The sequence below is a fragment of the Dromaius novaehollandiae genome, chromosome 5 (genome assembly GCF_036370855.1).
Source record: "Dromaius novaehollandiae isolate bDroNov1 chromosome 5, bDroNov1.hap1, whole genome shotgun sequence".
In the NCBI taxonomy this organism is placed as follows: Eukaryota; Metazoa; Chordata; class Aves; order Casuariiformes; family Dromaiidae; genus Dromaius; species Dromaius novaehollandiae.
Genome location: NC_088102.1, coordinates 53,462,018 through 53,485,762, shown reverse-complemented (window position 1 = coordinate 53,485,762; position 23,745 = coordinate 53,462,018). Strand labels below are relative to the sequence as shown.

General features: G+C 38.9%; 1 protein-coding gene across 7 annotated transcripts in view; it reads right to left on the bottom strand.

Annotated features, from left to right (window-relative positions):
• Nucleotides 1-23,745, bottom strand: part of NAV2 (neuron navigator 2) — a 451,621-nt gene that overhangs the window by 163,636 nt on the left and 264,240 nt on the right. For all 7 annotated transcript variants that reach the window (XM_064512842.1, XM_064512840.1, XM_064512843.1 and 4 more), the window contains 2 exons: nt 9,508-9,625; nt 4,558-4,610 (listed from right to left, as the gene is read on the bottom strand). In XM_064512842.1, coding sequence (XP_064368912.1) covers nt 4,558-4,610; nt 9,508-9,625 — 171 coding nt within the window. The remainder of the gene's footprint in view (nt 1-4,557; nt 4,611-9,507; nt 9,626-23,745) is intronic.

The window sequence follows — 23,745 nt, the reverse complement described above, 5'->3', positions numbered from 1 at the left end:
TATGGTAATATGTATAAGTATATACCATATATACAAACAATAATAAAGACTTTAACATCTGTCATAAAAAGGGTGAAGCCTTTTTATCTGCTCTGTTCTCCAAAAAAAATATAATCATGTAGCAGTGGGTGGAGCTGGCAAGGGTCACACTGAGGGAGGAAGTGAACAACCAGCTTTAACACTTAATTAAAACTTCCTGTGCTGCACACTTTAAAAACAAGGGCCCTGCCAGGCTGAAGAATTTTTATACAAACTGCTCTTTGACTTGGGTGCCCAGAATGCACTACAGAACATTTCCAAAATACAGGAAATCAGTCAAATAATAAAATAAAAAAGTTCAGTTGCCATCACTGGAATAAGGTTTCCTTGCAAATGAAGTGAACATATAGAAATCAAGGGCCTTTGTCTTGACTGTTATAAAGTTCTTGGGAAGAAATGCAGGGTCTGGCCCATGCTGCTGTAAAAGATTCTTTACATTTGCAAGACAGATGAACAGTAGCAGAAAAGACTGAACAGTATTATTTTACCAGTACAGCTTGACATCTGCATCAGGAAGGGGTGATTCTTGAAAAACTTTCAGGTGAACCCATGAAAAGGATAAGTGCCTCCTCTTAGTTCCATGATAGTTTCATCACACATAGATACTTATATACGTAAAGTGATCATCTTAAAAACAATAAAAAACAACCACAAACACCACACGAGAACCACAGCTATTTCCTATTCTATTTATAGGAAAGAATTATGGTCTTGATTGAGCCTATGTTCCTTCCTGTTTCTCCAATTTCTTGTCCTGGATGTCCCACAACTTCCCCAGGCTTAGCCTGGAAAGATGAGAGAGCCTGCTTTATCCATCTACAGATTTCCCCATCTTTTTCCCTTCATCATTGACAGGTTTGCTATCACTTCACTCCACTCCTGCAACTTTGACACTTAACATTTTAGTTCTCTCTATAGAACCGCAAAACTTCCACTTTTATTTTCAACCTTGAAAAAAAACAACTTTCTTTTCTCTTTCTCATACTTTTTCTTAAATATATCCAGATGTTCCTTATCTCTTTGCACTGCCACATTCAATATTTCTTGGTTTTGTGCTCAAAGTGGAAGAAAAACTCTGCCCTTCCTACATGAGACACTGCTTTCCGCTTCTTTCACTCCCTCTTACAGTCCCATTTTCAGTAGTATATCAGCTGTCCTCTGTGTCTGCCAATATATCCGTTCATTACCAAATATCTCCCCCCTTCTTTGTCTTCAAGCCCATGCTTTAAAAATTAATTTTCTTTGCTCAGACCTCTCTTCAGTCACTTCTCTCCTAGCAGTTATGGTTCTTCTCTTTTTTTCACCTTTCCCTCCACGTTAACGGCCATATCTTTCTAAATGTCACATCCTTTGCATGTTTCTTTTATCACCTAATCTTCATTTTTATCTGATCTCTTACAATTTATCGGTTGTATGTAACAGGTTGCACAGCAGTCAGTTGTGCTTGTGACCACATGAAGCCCAAGAGTCTCTAACAAGGCTTGGAGCTAGAGCAGGCTATATCAGAGTATGAACTAGTCAAGGAAGGAAACTCTCTCTCTTTTTTCACTGTCTTTGCAGGGCTAGGAAAACAGGACACATTAATATGCAATGTAAGAAAATCTTCAGATATCACTGTGTTAAAATATTGCAAATAAAACTGTCACTGTTGTGCGTAACATACTTCCTACAGACAGGGCACGGCCCTTATGGAGTGAGATTTCTACAGTCCACCATTAAAGCCAATTGCATATTACAATTCACCAAAGTACTCTCCTTTTTTTGGTTACTTTATCATTTTATGAATATAAGTGATACAAACCCCTTTGCAATAGGTTATATTCAGCACTCACTGAAATACCCATATTAACAAGAATAAGCTACAATAGCTACAAGATAGTATAGTCCTCCTGTGTAGTCCAACTTCTGCAGGATGATGAACGTAGAGCTCTAATACCATCCTCAGAAAAACAGGCAAACTGACTGTTAGAAAGAAAAAGATCCCCCCCCCTTTTTTTTCTACCAAGCAGTATTAACAGAAAGATATCCCTACTCGTGCTTATTTATGTGTGTCTTTTTCCAAAAATGGGGAGAAGAGGAAAGCGGTTTTGTTTTAACCTTCTTCTCCCACTTCTCAGGAAGTGAGCCAGTATTTTCTTATGCTTCATTCTACAAAGCAAAATGCAATTGTGGTTACAGTCTCCAAATTTTCTTGGCCGCAGAACCTATACTCCATACTACTACATCCTCAGTTAACCACAGGATTTTCTGTGTGCCAGCTGGAACGAATCATCACAATTATAGGCTTTTGTTTAGAGAAATATCTACATTACAAAAACATATAGGATTGGAAAAAAAAACATAGAGTTCTTATGCAGAGGGAAGAAGATATAGAGCAGTCTATAACAGATTATATAAAACCCAGCCAACTCTGTTACCCAAAGCAAAGGAAGACCAGAATACTCCCCACAGCAGAGAAACATAGACAACATGAGTGCAAGGCACAGGTTCTCACTGAAGCAACTTTTCATGGAGCCAATGTGGGACTTTATCATGTCACTTCTGGCATTGATAAGCCTCGATGGTCCCAAATGGTTCTGCAGTACTAAACTTGATTTGACAAGGCTTACTAGCACTGGCTCTGAGCCTGTTAGACCCAAGCTATCTCTAATGCTCAACTTGGGCAAATCCACATCATGGTCTACTCTGCAGCAATGGGCACAACAATGCAGAGAGACCTGGTCTGGCTCCACATTCAGCTGTCTAGGGTTTGGTGAGCTTCACTGGCTTGTGACTGTACCTGGAACACAGGAAACTTGGAGAAGAGTTGTCTCCTCAAACGCTGGGAGCAACTGAGTGCTCACTACCTTTATGAAGATTCTTAAGTTCTTGTCTCAGCATTCTTTACTGTGAGGCAACAAAAAGCTCTGAAAGCCTGTGCACTTGAGCAAAGCAAGCCATAAGCATAACCTTTGTGTTTCTCATGGTGAGAACACCACCGAGAATGGCCTAGCTTTGACTGATGCACTCTGTCTCACGAATAGGATGACACAGAACAGCCAGTTTTACTCACCCTACCCTCCTGAACGAGTAACCAGAATAAACCTAAAACCTTGGAGGAGGCAGTGTGAAGCAAACACTTCTTTCCAACACTTCACAATTACTGATGTATCACATGCCCTCTGATGCTTTTATAACCAGATCTGACTTCCATAAACAACCTATGGTGTGGCATCTGACTGTATAAAACAGAACAGCTCTGCTCCTTCCTGGAGAATAATGACTTACACTGAACTTTTAGCTACAATATTAGGGAATTTGTGCAGTCCTGAATGAAATTCAGTTCTTATGATACATTTGTGGAACATTAAATTATAGTAATTGTCAACATTTCCTCAATTATTTATACCCTAGACAGCTGCTGTGGCTACAGCAAGAATAGCAACCAATCTCTTCAAAGCAGTAAAAAGTAGCAACAATAAATCTGTTTAGATGGCTTTCTTTTTAAGGAGTGCTTGCTCTATGGGTCTAAGGGAGATTGATAATTTCCAAGAAAAAACAAAAAGCCAAAACAGAACAGCAGAACACAGTGCTGTTTCTGACTTAAGACAGCAAACTCTCGTCAAATCTGTAATCTTTTATTTAACTACATCAGAAGCCATATCCATGTTATAGACCTGGAGGTGGAAACAGTTGGAAGAAGCTGTAAAACTGAAAAACACCAGAATAGCTTCACTTACAGAAAAGATATTAAAATATCCCAAATTGAGCATTTGGAATGCAAAGGGGAGATTCCAGAATTTATACTGCAAAATTAGTTTCATCTCAAGATAAAAAAGGAAATAGCCTTCATTTGAAATGCAATAAATTTTTAAAACTCCTCAGTTTCTTACTACTTACATTCTCAGTGAAGTTCTCTCCATAGTTTTATCTTCACCAATACTCAGAGCAGACATACTCTTGATGTATGATGTGCTTTTATTTTTACAAAACTAAATTCTGGTTCTTCGGTTTCAAATATTACATACCAGAAAGATTCAAAATAACTTATTTTTCAAATTAAATCAGTCAAAAAGAAGATACATATTTAAAACAGATCTTCAAGTCTGCGATTTGGAATTTTTTTCTTTATTTAGTGAGTTTTGACCATTTATTTTCTTTCTTTCCAAAAGATAAAGGAATCTTAAAAATATGTATCTAATTCTTCTTTTATGATACTATTGCCTAGATAACAGAATAACATTTTAGTTTTATATATTCTTGTTTAACTATGCGATATTTCAGAAATATAAAATATCAAAGTAAGAACAGGTGCCATTGTAAATTCATGCTTAAATGATAAGGGCTAATTCAACTCCCGTGGAGTACAATGGGGCAAGAACTGTAGTGTTAATGTTCTCCTTCAAATTATACCTTTGCCTTCACTAGTGTGAGAAACTACACTTACATTGTTTTTAACAGTGTCACTTAAACATTGAAGTTACACATACTAAATATTCAACCACGCAGATACAAACAACAGACCACTTTACTACTTACCATTTGAGATCTATTTTTTGGGCAGCCATTGATGTCTTCAATCTTTTCATTTGCTGAAAAGCAAAAATAAAAAGTAAAGCAAAAACTATACCAAGGACATTTATGCCAGTTATTTCCAGAGCACTTGCCACTAGCTAAATAAAGCAGTTTAGGATTGTGGTTGTCCAGTGAAAGTGAATGTGTGAAACACTGAGACCCATCAAGAAAAGCAGCTGGACTTTCCTAGTGGGTCATGCCTCCAGAGACAGCTGGAGTCAGAAAACAACTGGTCTGACAACATCTTGTACACTGACGGGTAACTCCTTTAAACTACAAAAAAGATTTAAACTCTGGAAACTGCATCACTGCTGGGCAGGAAAGCATACACTACACAGGCATAGATGTTTGCATGTCAAGTTGATCTGTCTGTAGAGTGAATACAGATGTATTGAGGTATTTAAATGTGTGCCTTAGAGCCTGAATTTGCTTAGTTTCACCTTTCAGTACTGGACCCTGAAATAACTTTTGTGTGTTAGACTGAACAACCAGTTACAATCGAATTTGTTTTTTCACTGTAATAAAGGTATCCCCTTTGATCAGTTGCATAGATCTGCACCCTGTCATTTCTTTTCTTATAGTACATATTTTCTACACATTCTCTGGGCAACAACCAAAACTCCACCTACTTTTCTGTCTTTTTCCAGTTAGGAATATCAAATTTGGCACAGCATTGCAATAGCAGTCATAATGTCAAACACAGAAGTATTAGAACGTGTTTACTCCTGCCTGGTATTCCCCTCTTTATGTATCAAGGTGTCACAGTACTTCCTTATACCACAGTAATGCATTAGGAATTGCTGTTAATCTGAAAAAGACATTGCAGATCAATCAGCTGCACTGTTCTCCAAAATAATCTATCAGACTCCATAAACAAGAAGCATGCATTTGTTCCTAGAAGTGTGACCTCAGATCTGGTCATACAAAAATGTAAATGATTTCCTATATCATGTTTTCAAATCCTGTGCCTCCAGATTTTATTAGTTACTGTCTCTCAGTTTTGCATCATGGAGTATCTTTATTTATATATTAAATCTGTAGTAATTTCAAAAACTGATACTATATTAGTTTGATAAGATCTTATTGCCATAAATTTGCCCTGTTCATAATTAATACTTGAAAGGAGGCTAATGAAGTTCTGAATGAGCTCTTCTCTCATTTGTGGCAGCTGTGTAGAGATATCCCTATTAAGCCAGGCCATTTTGTTTATCCTTCTTAAAACTTAGTAGCTTTTCTTTCCTTAGTCCTCTAGAACTTCCAGAATGTTACACAGTGTATTTTAAAATAATCTTAGCAAACCATAAAGCTTCTTACCTAGCTCTTTTTAAGCTTTCATACACAAACCACCTAGAGTTGTCTATTTAAAGAGGTCTACGCTGCTTAACATCTTTCAAAGTTTCTGCTGCAATATGGCATTTGACTTTTTCCTTATTTTCAGGATGTAAATGCAGAACAGAAATATTTACTCAACTATTCTACATATTTGGGGTATTGCTATGCATTCACAAGCTTGGAGTACAAGTTTGGTTCCAGAGCTGTACCAAAGGTTAAGACTGAGGGGTGTACTGATAGTTTCTCTCATCCTCTTTCCTAAGCCAGACAGAAGAAACAAGACGAACTCTGTGATAAAAGTGATAATGAGCAGACACTGTGCTTTCATTGACAGGATCTGAATCAAAGAGTGGATAGCAGTACCCAAAATATTTGGGTTTTATTTTGGTAGAAGGCATATTGCGAAACTACAAGCCAAAAATACATGAAAGCACAAGTGAAAAGGAATCTCTAGCATTAAAAGCTGCAAAGAGTTCTTTAAATCTACTTGCTGGCTGATAAAAGAACAATAAAGGAATACAACACTAGGGAGTACTGCTAGCTAGGCTTGATCCCAAGAGTCTGGCTTGAAATGTAACCCTCTAAAACTCTCCTGTCAAGGTGATAGTACAATTTTCGTGTTTGCACACGAGAACCACACCGAGATAAGTCACAGAATGAATTTGAAGTGGAATAGTTATCTGGAATAATCACACAAATGACCTTTAAAATTAGACAAAGGATCTACTATTGCTTAAGTCAATGCAATTAATTTCAGTCAGAAGAGAAGCAGATCCAGAATATTTAGACATACATATAAGATTGTCTATCTTCGCAAATCCAAAGCATCTATGCTAAATGATGCACCTACCACCTGCCATAATGCTGTACTGCTTGACAAACAAAACAGACTTGCACATTTTACTGTTTACGGGAACTACTTTTAGCTAGCTGAATAAAGAAAGATTTAACACTAACTCAGTGTCTGTATCCTTATTTATAATGCAACACCTTCTGTAGCTGATCTGATTTTGATTGTATCAGATCAACTAAAATAGTCCACAAAATATTCTAGGCATCCAGGCAATAGAAAAAATCCTACTGGACTGGGTTTTGGTTTAATTTAGCATCAATTTTGAGTTTTGAAAATTGAAGAATCTAACATAGAATAGACTGACAATTATATTACAAATATAAGATGATGCACAGACCCAGTATATCTGAATTTATTAATTTAAATACAACTACTACATTTCTATGGGATTACTAAGGCATATATATTTCTTATGTATTCTTTTATATCCTCATAAATTTTGAGCTGGAATAAACCAGAATGCTATGAATACATTTTTAATTGACTTGCAAAGAGAATAAACTGTCATCACATAACACTTCTATATTATATCTAGCAGTTTTAAAGTCTGAAAGGTAGATCCTCTGAAGTCAAATGCAGTAATATTTGGTTTTACATCTTTTTAGATTTGCTCCCTGTTTGGATGCTAGGGTATAAAAACTACCTAGCTGTTATTATTTCCTTTCTCTAAATACACATCTATTTCACTTAAGAAAGGTAAGCAGAAAGGACTATAATCATTATATCCGTATCGTTATTAACCATACTGAGTCTTCATTAAAAAAAATCACACCTTTATTTTTCATTTTACCCTTCAGTTTTGGAGTTGAAATAACAAGATTTCATGTCTGCAAAGTGAAATGCAGATGAACACACATAAAACTGTATCACTAATAATTAAATCAGAACCAATTTGGTGACTGAATAATCTCTAGACACTCCACCCATAACAAAAAGGAGGAAGTATCTTCATAGCTGCTTTCACACATAACAGAAAGCACAGCATAATAAAGAAAAATCTCTTGCACTGCATTTAGAAGCTTCTTTACTATGCAGTCTTGTATTTTCTAGGCTACAGTTAAAGCAGCTTCTATGTGTGAAAGTTATCACCACTTCTCTGTCAATGAGATGCAGCATGCCTAAGGCACATCAGATACAAATGACTTACTTTCTCTGCTAACTTAGAGAATGAGAATGAGTATATTTAAATATGAACCTTCTTTCACATGGAAAACATCATCTGAAAAGGAAATCCTTTACCTTATACTTTAACTTTTGAAAGTTGTGCCTTGCAGACCTAATTTGAAATATTATCAATAGGCAGCTCTTAGATGGCTACAAAAATACAGTAAACAACAACTTTGAGTATTTCAGAGGAAGTATTTTGAATTTTATAAGTGTTTTCACAAGTCAATACTCAAACAACTATACCTAAATACTTCATACAACTAAGCTCACATATTTTGATGGTGGTATTCTTACACCTGTTCCCACACAAAGGTTTTATACAACACTGTTAACACAGGGTAGCTGGGTGTATGTATGAAAGGAAAAAGCACCTAACTGTTCTTGGGTTTTGAAAAAAATTCCCTACTAAACGTGCGTTAGTAAATAGATACAGGATGAAATGTTGCTCATAGTGAATACCTGTCAATACACAATTAATTCATGGCCTATTTATATGCCTGTAGCTACATGACTAGCCCATAGAAAACTATTAGGATATATTGTTGCTCTGCCAGGTGCAAAGAGGAAAATTTGTTTGATGTATGCCAGTATAGCTCTAGTGGAGTCAATGGAACTAGGCCTCTTGATTTCCTCCGAGTACGCAGCTTACAGATTTGTACCTTAAATCAAAGAACAAGCTTTTTTACAGCATCTCAAACACATATAAATATGCATGCACTGATGTCTTGTTACTTCACTGCTGTCTTCTTAATTTGCATCTCAAATCTGCCAGTCTTGCTTCTAACAATAGTCATCCTAATTCCTATTAGCAGGCTTTCTGCTTCCATCGATCTCCACTGGCCCATGCATGTGTTTTGTGGCATCCCAAGTACCAGATGGATGAGCCTCTGAAGGAACTAATGAAGGATCCAGGCCCAAGGGGAAGGCAGAATACGCAGCTTTGCATGGGGCCAATGTTGCAAATTGTTTAGCACCTCCATTATCTACTACTATTAGTGCATACTGAGGGAACTCAAGACTTGCAGGACTGAGCCTATGTCTGAGAGACATGTCCTAATGATAAATGATCTTCCTCTTTCAAAAACTCATTATGAAAGATTTAATTGCTTTCACATAAACATCATATCCCTTACCCTCTCCAAGCTATATATAGGGATTTTTCAAATCCAACTGGAACTAGGAGCTCATAACAGGAACATAGCGAGCTACTGTCACTGTGAATTATGTCCAGACCAATCCCAAAAAGGGGTAAGAAACAGAAACAGTGAAGGCTAAAAGCAGCCTAGCAGAAAAAAACCTCATCAGCTGCTTTTTAACATTCAGCTATACAAAATGATATTGCTGTGTCAGGAGATCTTATCAGCAACATCAAATATTCTTCCGCCATCCTTTAAGACAAGGCTTTATCAAATTAATTAGCAAAGTCTCTGAGGGAAAATTATCTGCATAATTCCATGCAGTTTATTGTGTTTTTTTCCCTCAATGTTTATGTAGAAGATACAGAAGGTGTGTCTCTAAGCAAGTTGGTGGATACATGGATACAAAAAGCAAAAGTCACTCACCTACAACCTGGATTATTTCAGCTAATAAGACGCCATCGGTCACATCTTGCTGTAGATCCTTTATTAACCTCTTGTGGCCAGATTTTGCTAGGTAGTGATTAGCCCAGTCAGTATAAATCTATTAGGAGGAAGATGAACAAACAAAAAGAAATTGTTAGTAATAACATCGACCTTAAAAACCAGAGTTGTAATCGTTGCTTACATCAGCCTCACAGACGCTGAGAAAAGAGGACTGCTTTTTAGCTGCTTGGAACAAGTTGGCACCATTAAAATTCAAGGCATTGTGCAGACCAAGTATTCAGCTTACTATAGAATGGGTTTTCCTATTCAAAAATCTGACATCAAAGCTCATAGAAAACTATAGTAAACTTCTAAAAATGTTACAGCTTGAATGGACCATCAGACATTGAACTGAATGTTCTGCATCAGTAACATGTTTGTGGAATAGATTTCAATTTTTATCTAAGTATTTTTTGCATTTTCCCTTTGACATTCCTTTCTTATGTCCACTATTGAGAAACTTTAAAGATGCTTTTCGAAGGATCGCTTCTGGTACGTATTAGGCATGCAGTAATTTCACTTTGAGGAAACTCCGTTGCAATACCACCTAGCAAGCCCTCAAAGGTCTTGAAGTCTACCGGTCCTAGTAAGTTCTATTCCGTCGGTTCCAGTAGGTCTGTGAAACCGATTTCAGCCTGTCACGCAAATGTGAGCTGCTGGGATTTACTTTCAGAGGTATTATCCGAAAACAAAGCCAACAAAGCAGCCGAGTCAAAATATCGCGTTAATTTGCATTAGTAAGTGCTGCTCACCGTGTGTTAGCACAAGACTTCTCCAAGATCACTAGACAACTTATAAAAAACTCTTTTCATGCTAGGTTATCAAAAAGAAGGAAGTAAAAAAGACTTAGGAATTTCTGATTATGAATTAAACAATATCTTTTGTTCTTTACATAGGACAAGAATTAAGGGAAAATTTGTTTCTATGATCTACTTATACTCCAAAGAAATAAAGTAAGAAACAACTAAATATCTGGGTTTTTTACCTTTGAGACACACAGAAAATATTAAAGTTCAGCCCCACTCTCTCTATCCTATGGGAGACACAGCCACTGCAACTCACTCGGGCAGTACGGCAGAGTAGGCACAGTGCGCTTTCCAGAGCCACTGCCAACCCCCTCCAAAGGCCTCACAAACCACCATCTACTGCTTTTATCAAACTTCTAATTTAAAGAACTCTTCTGGTGAGCAAGGCCTCACACAAGCTTGTGAACCACTGATCTAGAAGCGAAGGTCTTCACAACAGTATTCAACATATACTCTACACGCATTTTAGGCCAGAAATCTTGTCGCTAACGCGGCTGGCACGTGCTTCTCCAGCGTCGCACGAGCGCGGCTCGGAGGTGCCCGACGGCCCAGGAAAGCTGCCGCCGCGGTCGCAGCCGCTGACTGCTGGGAAGCGGAGGGGGCTGGGCAGCCAGCCGGCCACAGCGTCCAGCCCTGCCAACACCGGGCCACCCCCCTCCAGGGTCTGAAGGAATAAAGATATACATATATACAGATAAAAATTACAGCTACTGAAACTGGATTCTGTCTGCTGCCACTGTAGGCAAAACATGATCAAAGCAAAGAGGGTTTTAGAGCCATTCCCCCCTCCTGAGCTAAGCAGCCCCAGCAGCCCTTCATATAGCAGCACAAATCCTGTAAATTACTGACTAAAATCCCTGAGCATAGCCATGGCTATGAATTTCAGAAGCATCTTCAATACCATATTGAAAACACAAGGCTTATGTCCCTCTCACTCATGAGAGTCAAAAGCCAACCCCCAACTCTAAGAGTCAAGTATTTGCCACAGCGGCCTGAGGAATCTGAAAATATTACAAGGAGCACCGGTAACTTGGTGCTCTTCCTGCACTTGCTAATTCAGTGTTAGTACAAAAAAATCAAGAATAAATATTTTTACCAGAGCTACTTTGGTTATAAAATCTCTCCTTTTAATTGCAAACACCACCTTTCTGTTCAAATATATAAAATCTGTAAAACAATAATGTTAACAGTATTGAACAAATCATTCAAAATCTGAAATGTATGTCCTTATTTTGCCTCATTTATCCTCTACTTCCACCTTTAAATGAGTAGGATGTGCATTTCCTATGCCAACAGCGCCAGAAACTGGAAAAGGAAAAGCGGCTGGAACACCTCCTGAAAACCCGGCTCAGTGAAACAAACACTGCTCTGTCAAAAAGCTTCACACAGGCCAGACATTGTGTTCCTTAGCTCCTTTAACAAGAAAACATTTTCCATAACAGGAACATATCTTAAAAAGTCTAACAGCTTTAAAAAGCTAGGATTGACTTTACCTGTTTTTCTGCCCCACAATTCTGGCTTGCTTATTTATAAGCAGAGACATATCAGGAAACAGGTTTAAAAGTCCTGAGCTTTACTTCCCAAGTGCAACGGTCCACACACATACCTCCACTGTTACTGCCATTCACCCACAAACAACTCGGCACGGCACAATAACCGAGCTTCTTGTAATGGAAGGGCTGTGATGAATGTCACAGTTTTGCAGAAGGACTTTAAACCAGCATTAAAATCACATTTTGATGCACCAGATGAAGCCGGGATCATTTCCATGATCCAGTTCATCATCCAAACATTGGGTCAGCCCGAGAGCTAAGACAAGGCAGGAACGGGAAGGAGCAGCGGGGCAAAAGCAGACCCCTCCTGGTAGATCCTGAAACTACAGCAGGACCTTGAGAGCCCGTCAAGAGAAACCTTTAAACTAAATACTACATGAAAACACAAGTCTGGAATTGCAAAACTGCTCTTTCACATTTGTTTCTTACTGCATTAACTCCTGCTGCACTCAGGACTGCTAGACTTCCTAGTCATGCACTGTAAATACACAGATCTGCATCAAAGAGAAGCCTAACTCCAGTAACAAATTCTCCTGCTATAGGAGACAGCTTGAAACATCCCAAATATTGGCTGTCTGAGTCAAAGTCACGGATACAATAAAGAAATTTCCACTGTTGGCAAATTACTCTGCAACTGCCATTCTGTATGTTGAACTCAATTTCTATGTTTGGTATCAGAATTGCAAGCAGAGCTTTTACGCTCGTTATACAATATTTCATTAAATAACAATAATACACACCACTACAAAGAAAATATCTGTTTAGGAGCTATTTAAAGGAATGGAATTATTTCCTTCAGCTAGTTGATTAATAAACCCTCTTGCAGGAAAATACAGATCCATTTAATAAATCTTTCTCTTTCAAACTTTATTACACCATATCACATGGCAATACGCAAAACATGCAAATGAGATTTATTTTTTAATTGACTGGACTACACATTGGCAAGCTTTGAAGCATTCTTATGGACGCAGCATTACCAAGGCCACTGCTCATTTTTAGTAAGTCTTCATAGTCATTGCTCATTTTTATGGCATATATTAAGGTAATTATGGAAACCTTCCAGGATGCTTTCAAAAACTGTTTGTTGCAAGTCTTTGTAATGTATTACACAAATACGATTCCTAATGTTTCTTTTCCTTTTCCACACAAACAAGTAAAAAAATGTACAATGGTTGCTATTTCTAGACACATGAAAAATGAAGCACATAATGTTTTCAAATGCTCAAAAACAGGCAAATAATTGGGAAAACAATAATAAAAAAACTAGGAAAACACTGCTGAGAAACTTTCCATTCATATATGCCTACCTCGGCACATCAATTTTTTCAGATATGTTCCCTTCTTGAGTGTTCCTGGATATTTTACAGCAGAGATTACAAAGTCACTTGTTTTAATACTCACATGAAAATAACCTGAACAGTCATCTAATTAAGGAACACAAAATCTTGCAATATGAAATATATGACCAATTACAATCAATCTGTGAAATGCACACAGCAAATATAAAATAAAAGGGAGTGCACATAAGTAATACACACAATAATTTGCTGCAAATTCTAAAAACTTGGACTGCATAAATCTGAAGAAAACCATAATTTTTCTATTATCTTTCTGGAAAGAAAACAGTCTAAATTTATGAGACAGCTGATGTGTGGTAAATTATACTTCCAATCCTAAGTGGTAGTTTCAGAATATTGATGCAAAAGATGCACAACCTTTAAAGAAACAATATGGTGTAAATTTTCAGATACTGTTCTATTACATATATTAGCACAGATTTTAAGAGCTTTTCAGTAATTTTACACAGTATAAAAATCACTGAAGGCAGCTTCATTATTTTAGCTAACAAAATCAAGCAAAAAAATCTGAGCATTATCACCATGGCAGGTGAGATCACTCAATTTAACTGGGATCACTCAGTTTAATATTTAGCTGGGGTTTAAGTTCTGGCTTTTGCTACAGGCAGACTCAGCTGTTTAGTAGCTTTTTTTACCCCATAGTCTATGATCTTAGGAATCCAATTATCTGGAAACAAATTAAAAACAAATGTGAAAGACATTTTTTCTTCTCTCTTTTTTTCTTTCTGTCTATCAGGTTTGAATTAAGAGTGTTACGGGTAAACACCGATTCCATCAGGTTTGAATTAAGAGCATTACAGGTAAATATTGATTTTGGAAATATTCTGTGCATTATGAGTCATAGCTAAAACACTATTGCTTGAATTAAGCAAGGGTCTGGGAAGAAAAAAATTCTAAAGCTTTTAAAAAGTTTTCTGTAAAGAAAAAGGACGGAAGACCAGTACATCTTCAGTCAGTAAGACTGTAGCATTTTGAAACTTAATGGGTTTTTATTTTTCCTTTCTTTAACATTAAACTCACATGTTTCAACAAGTTTCAGATGGGAGAGAGAGGCCTCAGAGGAAGAGAAATCTTGATCCCCAGCTGGGAGACTTTCGGACTTTGCTGTCACTTCAAGCCTCAACTAACATTTCTACCTGTACTAAGAAATCATGTCTATCACATCCAGGATATACCTCAGAAAAATTTATGTTATATTTGAATATTGAAACCGTAGAAAGGTGCCGTTCTTTGTAGCATCTCAGCTCCACTACCCTCCATGACAGCTCTGAGACCAGCATTGAAATCATGGCTGAAATTCTGCACCTTGAGCACCTCCATGTGCTGCCCCTGCTAGCAAATGGGACCTCACGGTTTCCTCCTGAGGTTACTGGATGTTCATTTATAGACTTTATCCTGGTCTGAGTAAGTAAAATCATTTTTCAACATAGCAGAAGATCATCCTTTACATTGCTTTCGTTGTGGTGCAATGTCTGAAGTTAGACTTTATTGCTAGCCTCACTTGGAATTTCCTATCTTAAGGAAAGGATTTATTTTGCTCCTATTTTTTTTAATTCCTTCTGAATATTGATTTGTATAGCAATGACAGAGGAAAGGCAGCAACAAAGCACTCCTAAAGGGACCACACAGTTACCATGAAGCACTTGCAGAGTGGTAGAGGGGACATACTGGCCAGTAAAAAGCAAATATCCTGGCGATTCTGACCACTCAGAAGTGATACACACCGTCTTCTTAAGTTTGGAAGAATCAACCAAAAAGCAAAGGGGAAAAAAAGCAGTCTAAAGCAGGTATCACAAACCAGTTTTCCGTTCTGCAGATACCATTTTGGAGGCCACAGGCTGATACCCAGGTGCTCAGACATGCTGACAGGCAAGTTCTGCTTGATCTGCTGGTGAAAATGGTCAGACATTAATCTGTAGGACTACTCTTTACTGTTTCCGTAACTGGTCCAAACCAGGAAACAGAAAGCCTACGAATAAAGTCACACGAACAGCAAATCCAGGAAGACACCTTAGAGATCATGATGGAGACAAATTATATCCACGCAGCTGCCAATAGATTTAGGTACTAGATATTAACATTTACTCCAGGATCTCCTTTAAAGGGGATTTAGGCCTAAATGGGAACACAAAAATGATCCAGTGTTTTCTGCCTTCACATTGGTATTTTAAAATGTGTTCATTACAAAAAGCAAAAGGTTCTCACAAAGGAATTTATCTCCTCTAAGTAAGTTAAAAAAACAAAAAACCAAAAAAACCCCTATGCTTTTCACCAATTTGCATCATTGACTTCTAATCAGTATAGATGCCCAAGTGCATTTTCCAGCCTTTCACTCCCTTCCGCCACGGGGCCAGCTCCTGACTAATCAGCCATTTGCCGCCTCGCATTGTTTTCTTACGGTAATTACCCTGGATCAGGCCGTGGTGAGGTGGCCAACAGCTGAACACTATCCTTTAGACAGCACCTACCGCCATCAGACTAGAGCAAGGCTTCCTTCACCACGGAGTAGCAGGGCTGGTCACCCCACGCAATGCCCCAAGAACGGCCCTCACCAGGCCATGCCTGCGTCACTGCCAACCCAACCACGCCGCCTACCGAAGTTCACAAAAATACCAAAAATAGACACCATGCATCAAGATGATCCTAATGGCAGTGCTTGCAGTTGTTACAATGCCATATGGAAAAAAGAAAAAGCCGCCCATCAAACGTTTAGGGAATATGCTGCAGAGTGTCATGGGGTTTACCCCACACACAGAGTCATGAAATCGCTCTTTCTGACTGCTAACATTCATGGCAGCCTCATGCAGCCTCATGCTGCGCTCCAGTACAACGATCCTACCTACGGATGCCACGAAGCAAAGCCCAGAGGAAAGCGAGCTGAAGCCAACGGCTGGGCTGAAACACGCATCCGTCAGAAGCACTGCCGGTTTCCAGTGAGCACCTTGACTATTAATAGCTATTTTGAAGTCGCACAGCGCTTAAGGCCCTGACAAAATTGTGGCTGGTATTTTGCTGAGTTATTGACAACATGACAACCAAAAAGCATGTGGCAGAAAAACAAGAAAGTTTAATAGCATTTGTTACAGCCTCTTCATCGGAGAGTTCTTACAATTTGTGGCCGTTCTTTTCCCCAAGTTCTCCTTAAATCCTGCAGGAAGTCTGTATCCATATATCTGTATCATGACACGAATGCCACTGAAAGGCCAGCACTGGCTCTTCTAGAATGAGAGAAGCTTTGCACATCCAAAGGACTGCTTTTTTGTTGTTTTGTTTTCTTAAGGCAGTCAGCCCTGGACTAGATCTGTGTCCCCTCAGCGGCAGAGAGGCTGGCAGCACCACGGCAGTGGAGGCTGCAGCCTGAGGACTTGCTTGCTCCATCCACCCTGAGAGCACCTTGTCACCACTAGCTAGCAAAAGGGATGAAACAGCCAGAAATGCCAAACCTGAGGAGATGGCTGGCCAGATACCAGGGGTGCATCCCTTCTGATAAGCACATGAGAAGGCAAAACAGCCTTCCTGAGAGGAATGCGTACGTCTGCAATCCCCCAGAAGTTTTTGGAACAACTTGATATGAGTGTATATAACTTAATAGTAGTAAAATATCATCATTTAACTTAAATGTTGTAACTTTCTATTTATCATCAGCTTTGGGGAATGAAGCTGTAACAAACTGAGGTCTTCATTCCTGCTCTACTGGGAAGGCAGGGGCAATTCTACCTCTTTTAGTAAGTGGAACTAATCTGAGTGAGTTATTTTACTCACATGCGGAAGTGTTTGTTGGGACAGCTTTAAATTATTAATCATTTGGTGGGAGGTATTCCAATTAATATTACATCCTATTGGACACTTACATGTATTAACTACCCTTTGAAAGTTAAATGGAGAAGTGGGCAATTTAAACAAACACCACTGGGGCTATTTATTTCTCTCTCTTTAAAGCCTTATTCCCAACTGGGGAGAGCTATTCTCATGCATATGACTGCTATTCAAAAGCAATGAGCTGACTCACAGCACATAGAGTCAAGCATGTGTGTAAAATTTAGCATGCTTGCAAGTCCTCCCAGTAATACAGCCTTAGACTGTCAACACTTCAGGGCATGCACTGCTTTATCTTTGAGTTGGCGTAAAGTAAATCCTTTGTGAGTCCTAAAGAAGTAATATATTTTGAATTGCCTTACCTGCATGTTTTTCACTCTTTCCCTACTGAGAATTTTACTACACCCAATACAAAAAAGGAGAAAACAGACATTTACTTTTCTACAATGATTACTGAGTTTCTGAAGCCCATTACCAAGCAGAACTGCCTATACACAAGTTTAAATGTTTCATAACAAAGCAACATTTTCCAACGCAGCCGCCCGGCTAGAATGTGAAGCAAGGCTGACAATTGCGCTGCTAACTGCAGAGCTGTGCTCAATGCTCCCATTATACACGCTTTCCATACACAAATCCCTTTCAAGTTGAAACCACACACTAAGCCAAGCAGGTGGCCACTCGCTTATTCCCCCTTGCAAAACATTTTAAATCATGAATAGAAATGAGATTGCATTAACACCTGCAAGAATTCCTTTGCACAACCCAGAGCGAAACAGATTTAGATTACTGAGCGGATCAGCAAAACCCTTTCCAAATCATATTTGGCGACAGTGAAGAAACCGATCTGATCTCATGCCAATGAAATATAATTGACCTTAGACTCTGAGAAAAGCAAATTTACTATTTTTTCAGCATTTTCTAACAAGTCATCTACAGTGCGCACCGAATTATTTTCACAGTTTTCATACATGAAATAAACCCATTTACAACTACTATTATACACAAACAGCAACAGAAAAGGGCTTATCTGAAAAGGTGATAAATTTGTACGCCGAAGAGGAACCACAGAAAATGCTGCAGGCTGCATAAGGGAAAAATCACTTCTGAGGCTGAAGTTAGATTACTGCTCAACAGCACCGCTACCATTATTAAGGAGCCAAGATCTGCTTACTGTTTTATAGTGATCACAGGAAAATTTACTTCTCCCACGAGCAGGGACCCGAAAGTTCATACTACTTATTGGCATATTTAACATGAATGTATATCGCTGGAGTCCAGCTTGCTCTTCCTCCTCAAGGGGTCTACCGTTAAATGGCGATATATACACTGGCGTGTGAAGCCTCGGCGGTTAATTTTGGCCAAAGTCACGCATGCACTGTGGTCAGATTTCTTACGCAGTAACATTTCACTGTGCTGGCAACTCCCACCCCTCCTGCGGCTCCTCCTTTACACCCCCACCGCTTCCTTCTGTTACTAGTTTCCCTAACTCAGTTTGAAATAAATTTCAAACAGGATCAGTGTATTTTTATATGCACTGGACAGCTCTAATAACAAAGCTATTTGCAGCAAGCCTAAGTTTGGCTGCTCTTTGGCATTACATGCTGTATGGATTGAGACAGTTATTAAAAAATACTGCATGGAGCTATTGCACCATCAGAAGAGTCCTCCTGCTCACTGTAGAGACAAACCCCTCAGTCTAAACGCTCTCATTGCTTTGGGGGATTTACACTCTGAAAGGAAATCCAAAATTTTGCATGTCATCTCTATACTTATGACAGACCAAACAAAAATCCAGATATATCATTTTCTGAACTTTGGAGCATTCACAATATCCATCAAAATTTTGGAAGTCATATCTATCCATCAAAATTTTGGAAGTCATATCTATCGCAAACATAAGCCAAAAAAAAAAAAAAAAAAAAAAAAGGCTGGATTACACCTAAAGTGGGTACCTGTAAAACCTGCCTATCTTCCTGAGCATGGGCTGGTGGAGAGAGCAAGGACTGCCCTCTGGCAGGATCCTACAGCATGCAAACCACCCCAAACGCCACGATCAGACCGCATTGCTGGCATTCTTTAAAAAAGTAGAGAATTGTCCTTTGTAAACTGCTTTGCTTTAGTTTTATATTAAAAAAATAATAATAATAATGTTGCAAATGTTGACAAGGTAGAAGCAGTGACAGCTTCACCTCCCCTCTTGCCAAGGTGAGGGACAGACGTCTGACAGTTTTAACTGTTTATTTTTCGAAAAGAACACTTTTGCCAGAATAAAATCTATACGGGTCTTTTAACTGCTTCATGAAAAGTAAATAACTTTGTAGCCACACTGTCTCCAAATCAGCTCCCCCTTCTAGCAAAGCCCACTCCCTGCCAGCAGAGGTTTCTGTTTGGTTTTGGGAGGTGGGGGAAGAACAGTACTTTCATGCAGCTTGAAGAGAACATAATGTACTGTAACGATCAAAGAAGTGAAGTAGCCGCTTTCCTTGCAGAGCACTAGGCACCGTGCCTCTGATGTCCCGCGGCAACGCTTGACTAAGCTACGGGCAGTAATTCCACTATTCCACAGACAGGCACCAGGCTGTACGTGAGAATGGCAAAGGTTAGCCATGTTCCCCAAAAAACCTTGTCCAGTGAAGAAGGAAGAGAGATCTAACTTTAGGAAGCTGCAGTCTTAAATGGAGATTTCTGCTTTATGCACCCAACGCTATAAGCATCCAAAGCCACTCAACCGGATCAGGACTCAAACCCAATGTAATTTGGTATGCTTGTTCCATGAGAGCAAATAATTTTCTAAACTTTTCTAATTATGACAGGCTTCAGTTTCTCAATGTGGAAAAGGTGCAAAATAATAGAGACTGTTCCAAAAAGCTGTAATTATTTCATCGGTATTTTTTAGCTGTGCTCACAACTCCTTATGACTTCTGTGTCATCTCCTCTAGGCAGGCAGCCACAGCCACAAGCAGGTTCAAAAAAGCCAAAACTAACCATAATTTCTGAAGACTAATGAAGCAGTCTGTCTCAAACGAAGACCTTTTACCCTGCCCTGAATTCACACACAAGAGTAGCCAGCATCAGAACCGAGGTGAAATCCAGGTGCCTCACACAGGAAGCGCTGTCATCCCTTCCCCGCACGCTGACGGCGCCCAGGACTGCCCAACTGGCCTCTGGGAAAAACAGAGTAAGGAACCTGCTCCAAAACGCAGTAAAAGTCAAGAGGGCCAGAAACTAAATCTGACTTGCAATGGAACATCTTATGCATAAACTCATTCTTCTATCCCATTTTCTCTTCATTGCTTTCTAAAAAATTGACAGTCTACCAAAACAATGTTGACAATTATGAAGCAACAACAAATGAAAAAACATTAAATTTGCTTCAAAGGCACTTTACTCCAAACCATTTCAACTACCATGATGCGTGAAGATGCAGGTTACCTGATCCAAATAGCGAGGACATAAACATTACAAAGGCTTTTCTTAATAACGAACAACAGCAATTTGCTGTGCGGAATGGATTTTTACAGATTCTGGCCTTTGTCTTCCTCTAGAGACCCAACCTTAAGCCTTTTTTGACCAAGAAGGACAAGACAGCAGTCTGGCCGGTGCTTCCCAAGAGAGACAGACGAAGCTGTGACTTTACAGCCGGGGCTGGCCAGGCTCTGTCCGTACGCACACTCTGGAGTCACCAGCAAGCTGGTTGCATTCCCATCAACAGGATGTCTAATTCCACTCAGAAAACAATGAATCACCTGCACTGCCTTTCTCATTCTGCAAAACGTAATTTAACTCAGCAGCCAAGCTTTCCTGTATGAAAGACAAGCAGAAGCTGGTAAAAGGTAGTGCTCACTACAACATGGAAGGACATAAAGGAAGATGCTACCAAGAGGTGGATGAAAAATCAGTGCAGTTGAACTGAGCTTGGACCCTGTGAGAAGAGCAGGCTGGCTGGTTGTATCACTGTTTAAAAAATAAGACCTTCTCCTTTCACTTTCTTGTCTGTATGGCTACAGACTCATTCTTACTTTACCTCAGAAGTAGAGAGAGAAAAAAAGAACAGTGTTAAATTCCTGCCTGATGGTTACAGCAGGGGAAAAAGAAAGAGCAAAGCTGTCTGAAGACAAAAAAAAGCAGCTTAAGGCAATTCCCCAGCTTTTACTGCAGCAATACGACTTGCTGACGCAGTGCAATAACAGCATTCATTCTCTCCCTGTCAACAGGGGGAAGAGCAAGCAAGGTCACAAGTATGAAAATGGGAAACATCCCTAACAGAAATGTAAATTAAGTGTTAAAAAATCTAAATCAGATTTTAAACTCTCTTTCTGTTATCAAAGCTTCAAAAATTTATAATGGCTAAAGCTGAAATCTGCATGTTTCTAGACCCATCCGTATTTCACCATGTTGAATTATAACAAAACACCATTTTTCTTCATTTCCTCCCCTGTCCCCAACCCCCCCGAAGTTATGAAGGCCAGCAACCTATTAATCGCTATAACTGCCAAGCCAGATGAGTGCAAAATCTGGAGAGGGAGGGAAAGCAGAGGGAGAAAATAGGACTCAGACTTAAGCAAAGCACTTAACCACATGCTTACTTCAAGCATGTACTCAAGTCTCAATTACTGTGATAAAACTTAGCAGACATTGAGCTCTCCTGAACAAGAATGCTAAACTGAAATTGATTAGAAAATCAGAAATTAATTCAAATGTTTCTAAAGTAATAGGAGGAATAAGAAGAGTTCAATCGTCCTTCTAAAAAGTGTTTCTATGTTCTGTTAATGCTTCTATTTCTCATGCTCTTCTAATGTTTCTGCTCTTGGCCACTGTCAGAAAAGGGACAGTTGGCTAGACAAATCTGAGGTGTGACCTAGTTCTGAAAGCCCTATTTTTATTTTAAGCTGCATTTTTAAGATAGTGAAAAATACTTTGTGACAGCAGAGCATTAATTTGCACGGCAAAGACTGGCTCCCGAAGATGCCCAAAAAGACTAAGAATCTCAGAAGGGTTCAGCATCCCAATTAGAGACAGATTATCACGAGAGCTCATCTTCCATTTAGCCATCAAAATCAATAGCCAAATTTTAAGGAGACTTCAGACACTTTAAAAACTTAAACTAATGGTAGATTTCCAGCATTTTTCAAGGAGGAAGAAGGAGAGACAAATATACACACACTCCACACAGATAACTGACCCTAAATGTTTTGCTAATGAGATCTTCTGGAAATAAATTTCTCATATTTGAAATACTAACAACCATTTATCCATAGGTGGCAGCATTTCTGTTTAATGTCATTTACTACATTGCTACATGTACTAGAAATGAGGCTACGTAAAAAGCTTCTGCATCCAGTGATAGCTAGAGTTTTGCCATATTTCACATTAAAGAATAAGGCAGTCTTCATAAATTGTTCCTGCTAAATGGTTACCAGATCATACAAGTTTTTTTTCAGAACTAAAAAATAAAGTGCTGAATTAATTTCCACAAACATAATAATCCTAATCTAATCATCTTGCAGCTGGCCATCTGTTTCACAAATGTAAAACTAACTGAATCTTCTACTAACTGATAACTTTCTAATTTAAATTGCCTATTATGACCCTGCTTTCAGCTTAGTTCCTCCTCCTTCCAATTAAAGGGTTTGGAAGTGTTTCCTATGATCGACATGTCAATTATATAGTTAGAGTACAATTGATAAGTGTTAAAACTGCACATTTGGCACCAGATCAAAATAAAATGTGTGGAGAAGTGCAATGCCCTTATCTATGGTAGAGACAGTGTGCAAACAGAAGAAGAAGTCCTAAGGTCCAGAGGTTATAGTGAAAACCGATTAGTTTCCACCATGGCCTGCATCACAAAAACAGAGATCTGCTCAGTGATGCCAGATGTATTCGTATATTTATGAAGAGTTTAAGAAATTCCACTACTAACAGGGCATAGCTAACCTCTGTAAGTATTCAGAGTTTAAGGCTATGTAAAAGGATGAGTATTTTATATCCCTAAGTGGCATTTATAGACACACTGGCCAAGACCTCAGTTATCAATTCACTGTCTTTAGGATGAAGAACGATCCTCTACATGATATAAGAGAAATATTCTGCTTCTTCATTCCACGCTTATGTACCGCGAAGGGAGAAGGTGGGGGGAGATTTCTTTTCATCAAAGACAGTCAGCGTTGGGCGCTGCTGGAGGCATCGCGTTGGGCTCAGTAGACCATTGGCCTAATCTGCTATGGCAAATCCTATGCTCCTAATTAGCAAGGTTCACTAAGGTGACGCCAACCCGTACGTTCATTGATCTGGTGATTAAAAACAATGCTGTCAGGTTTTACTAAAATATCTGATACAGAACCTTTAACATAGCCTTCTACAAAAGAAAAAAAAAGCTGTAAAGTGCAATTCATAGCAGGCCAGTGATTAGTAACTGAAGATAATATATTAGGGCTGATCAAGAAATGAAAAGCACCAGTGCAATCCCCACAAGCCTAAGAGGTGCGGGCACCTCCTTTAGAGAGCTCCTTTGCCTTTAGCTAGGTGCCACTTACAGGCCTTCTGCCCCTTCCTGAAAAATATGCAAGCAGAGGAAGTAATTTTTGCATTGAAGCTTTATTCAGAAATATATATAGAACAGAGTCCTTTAATAGTACTGTCATG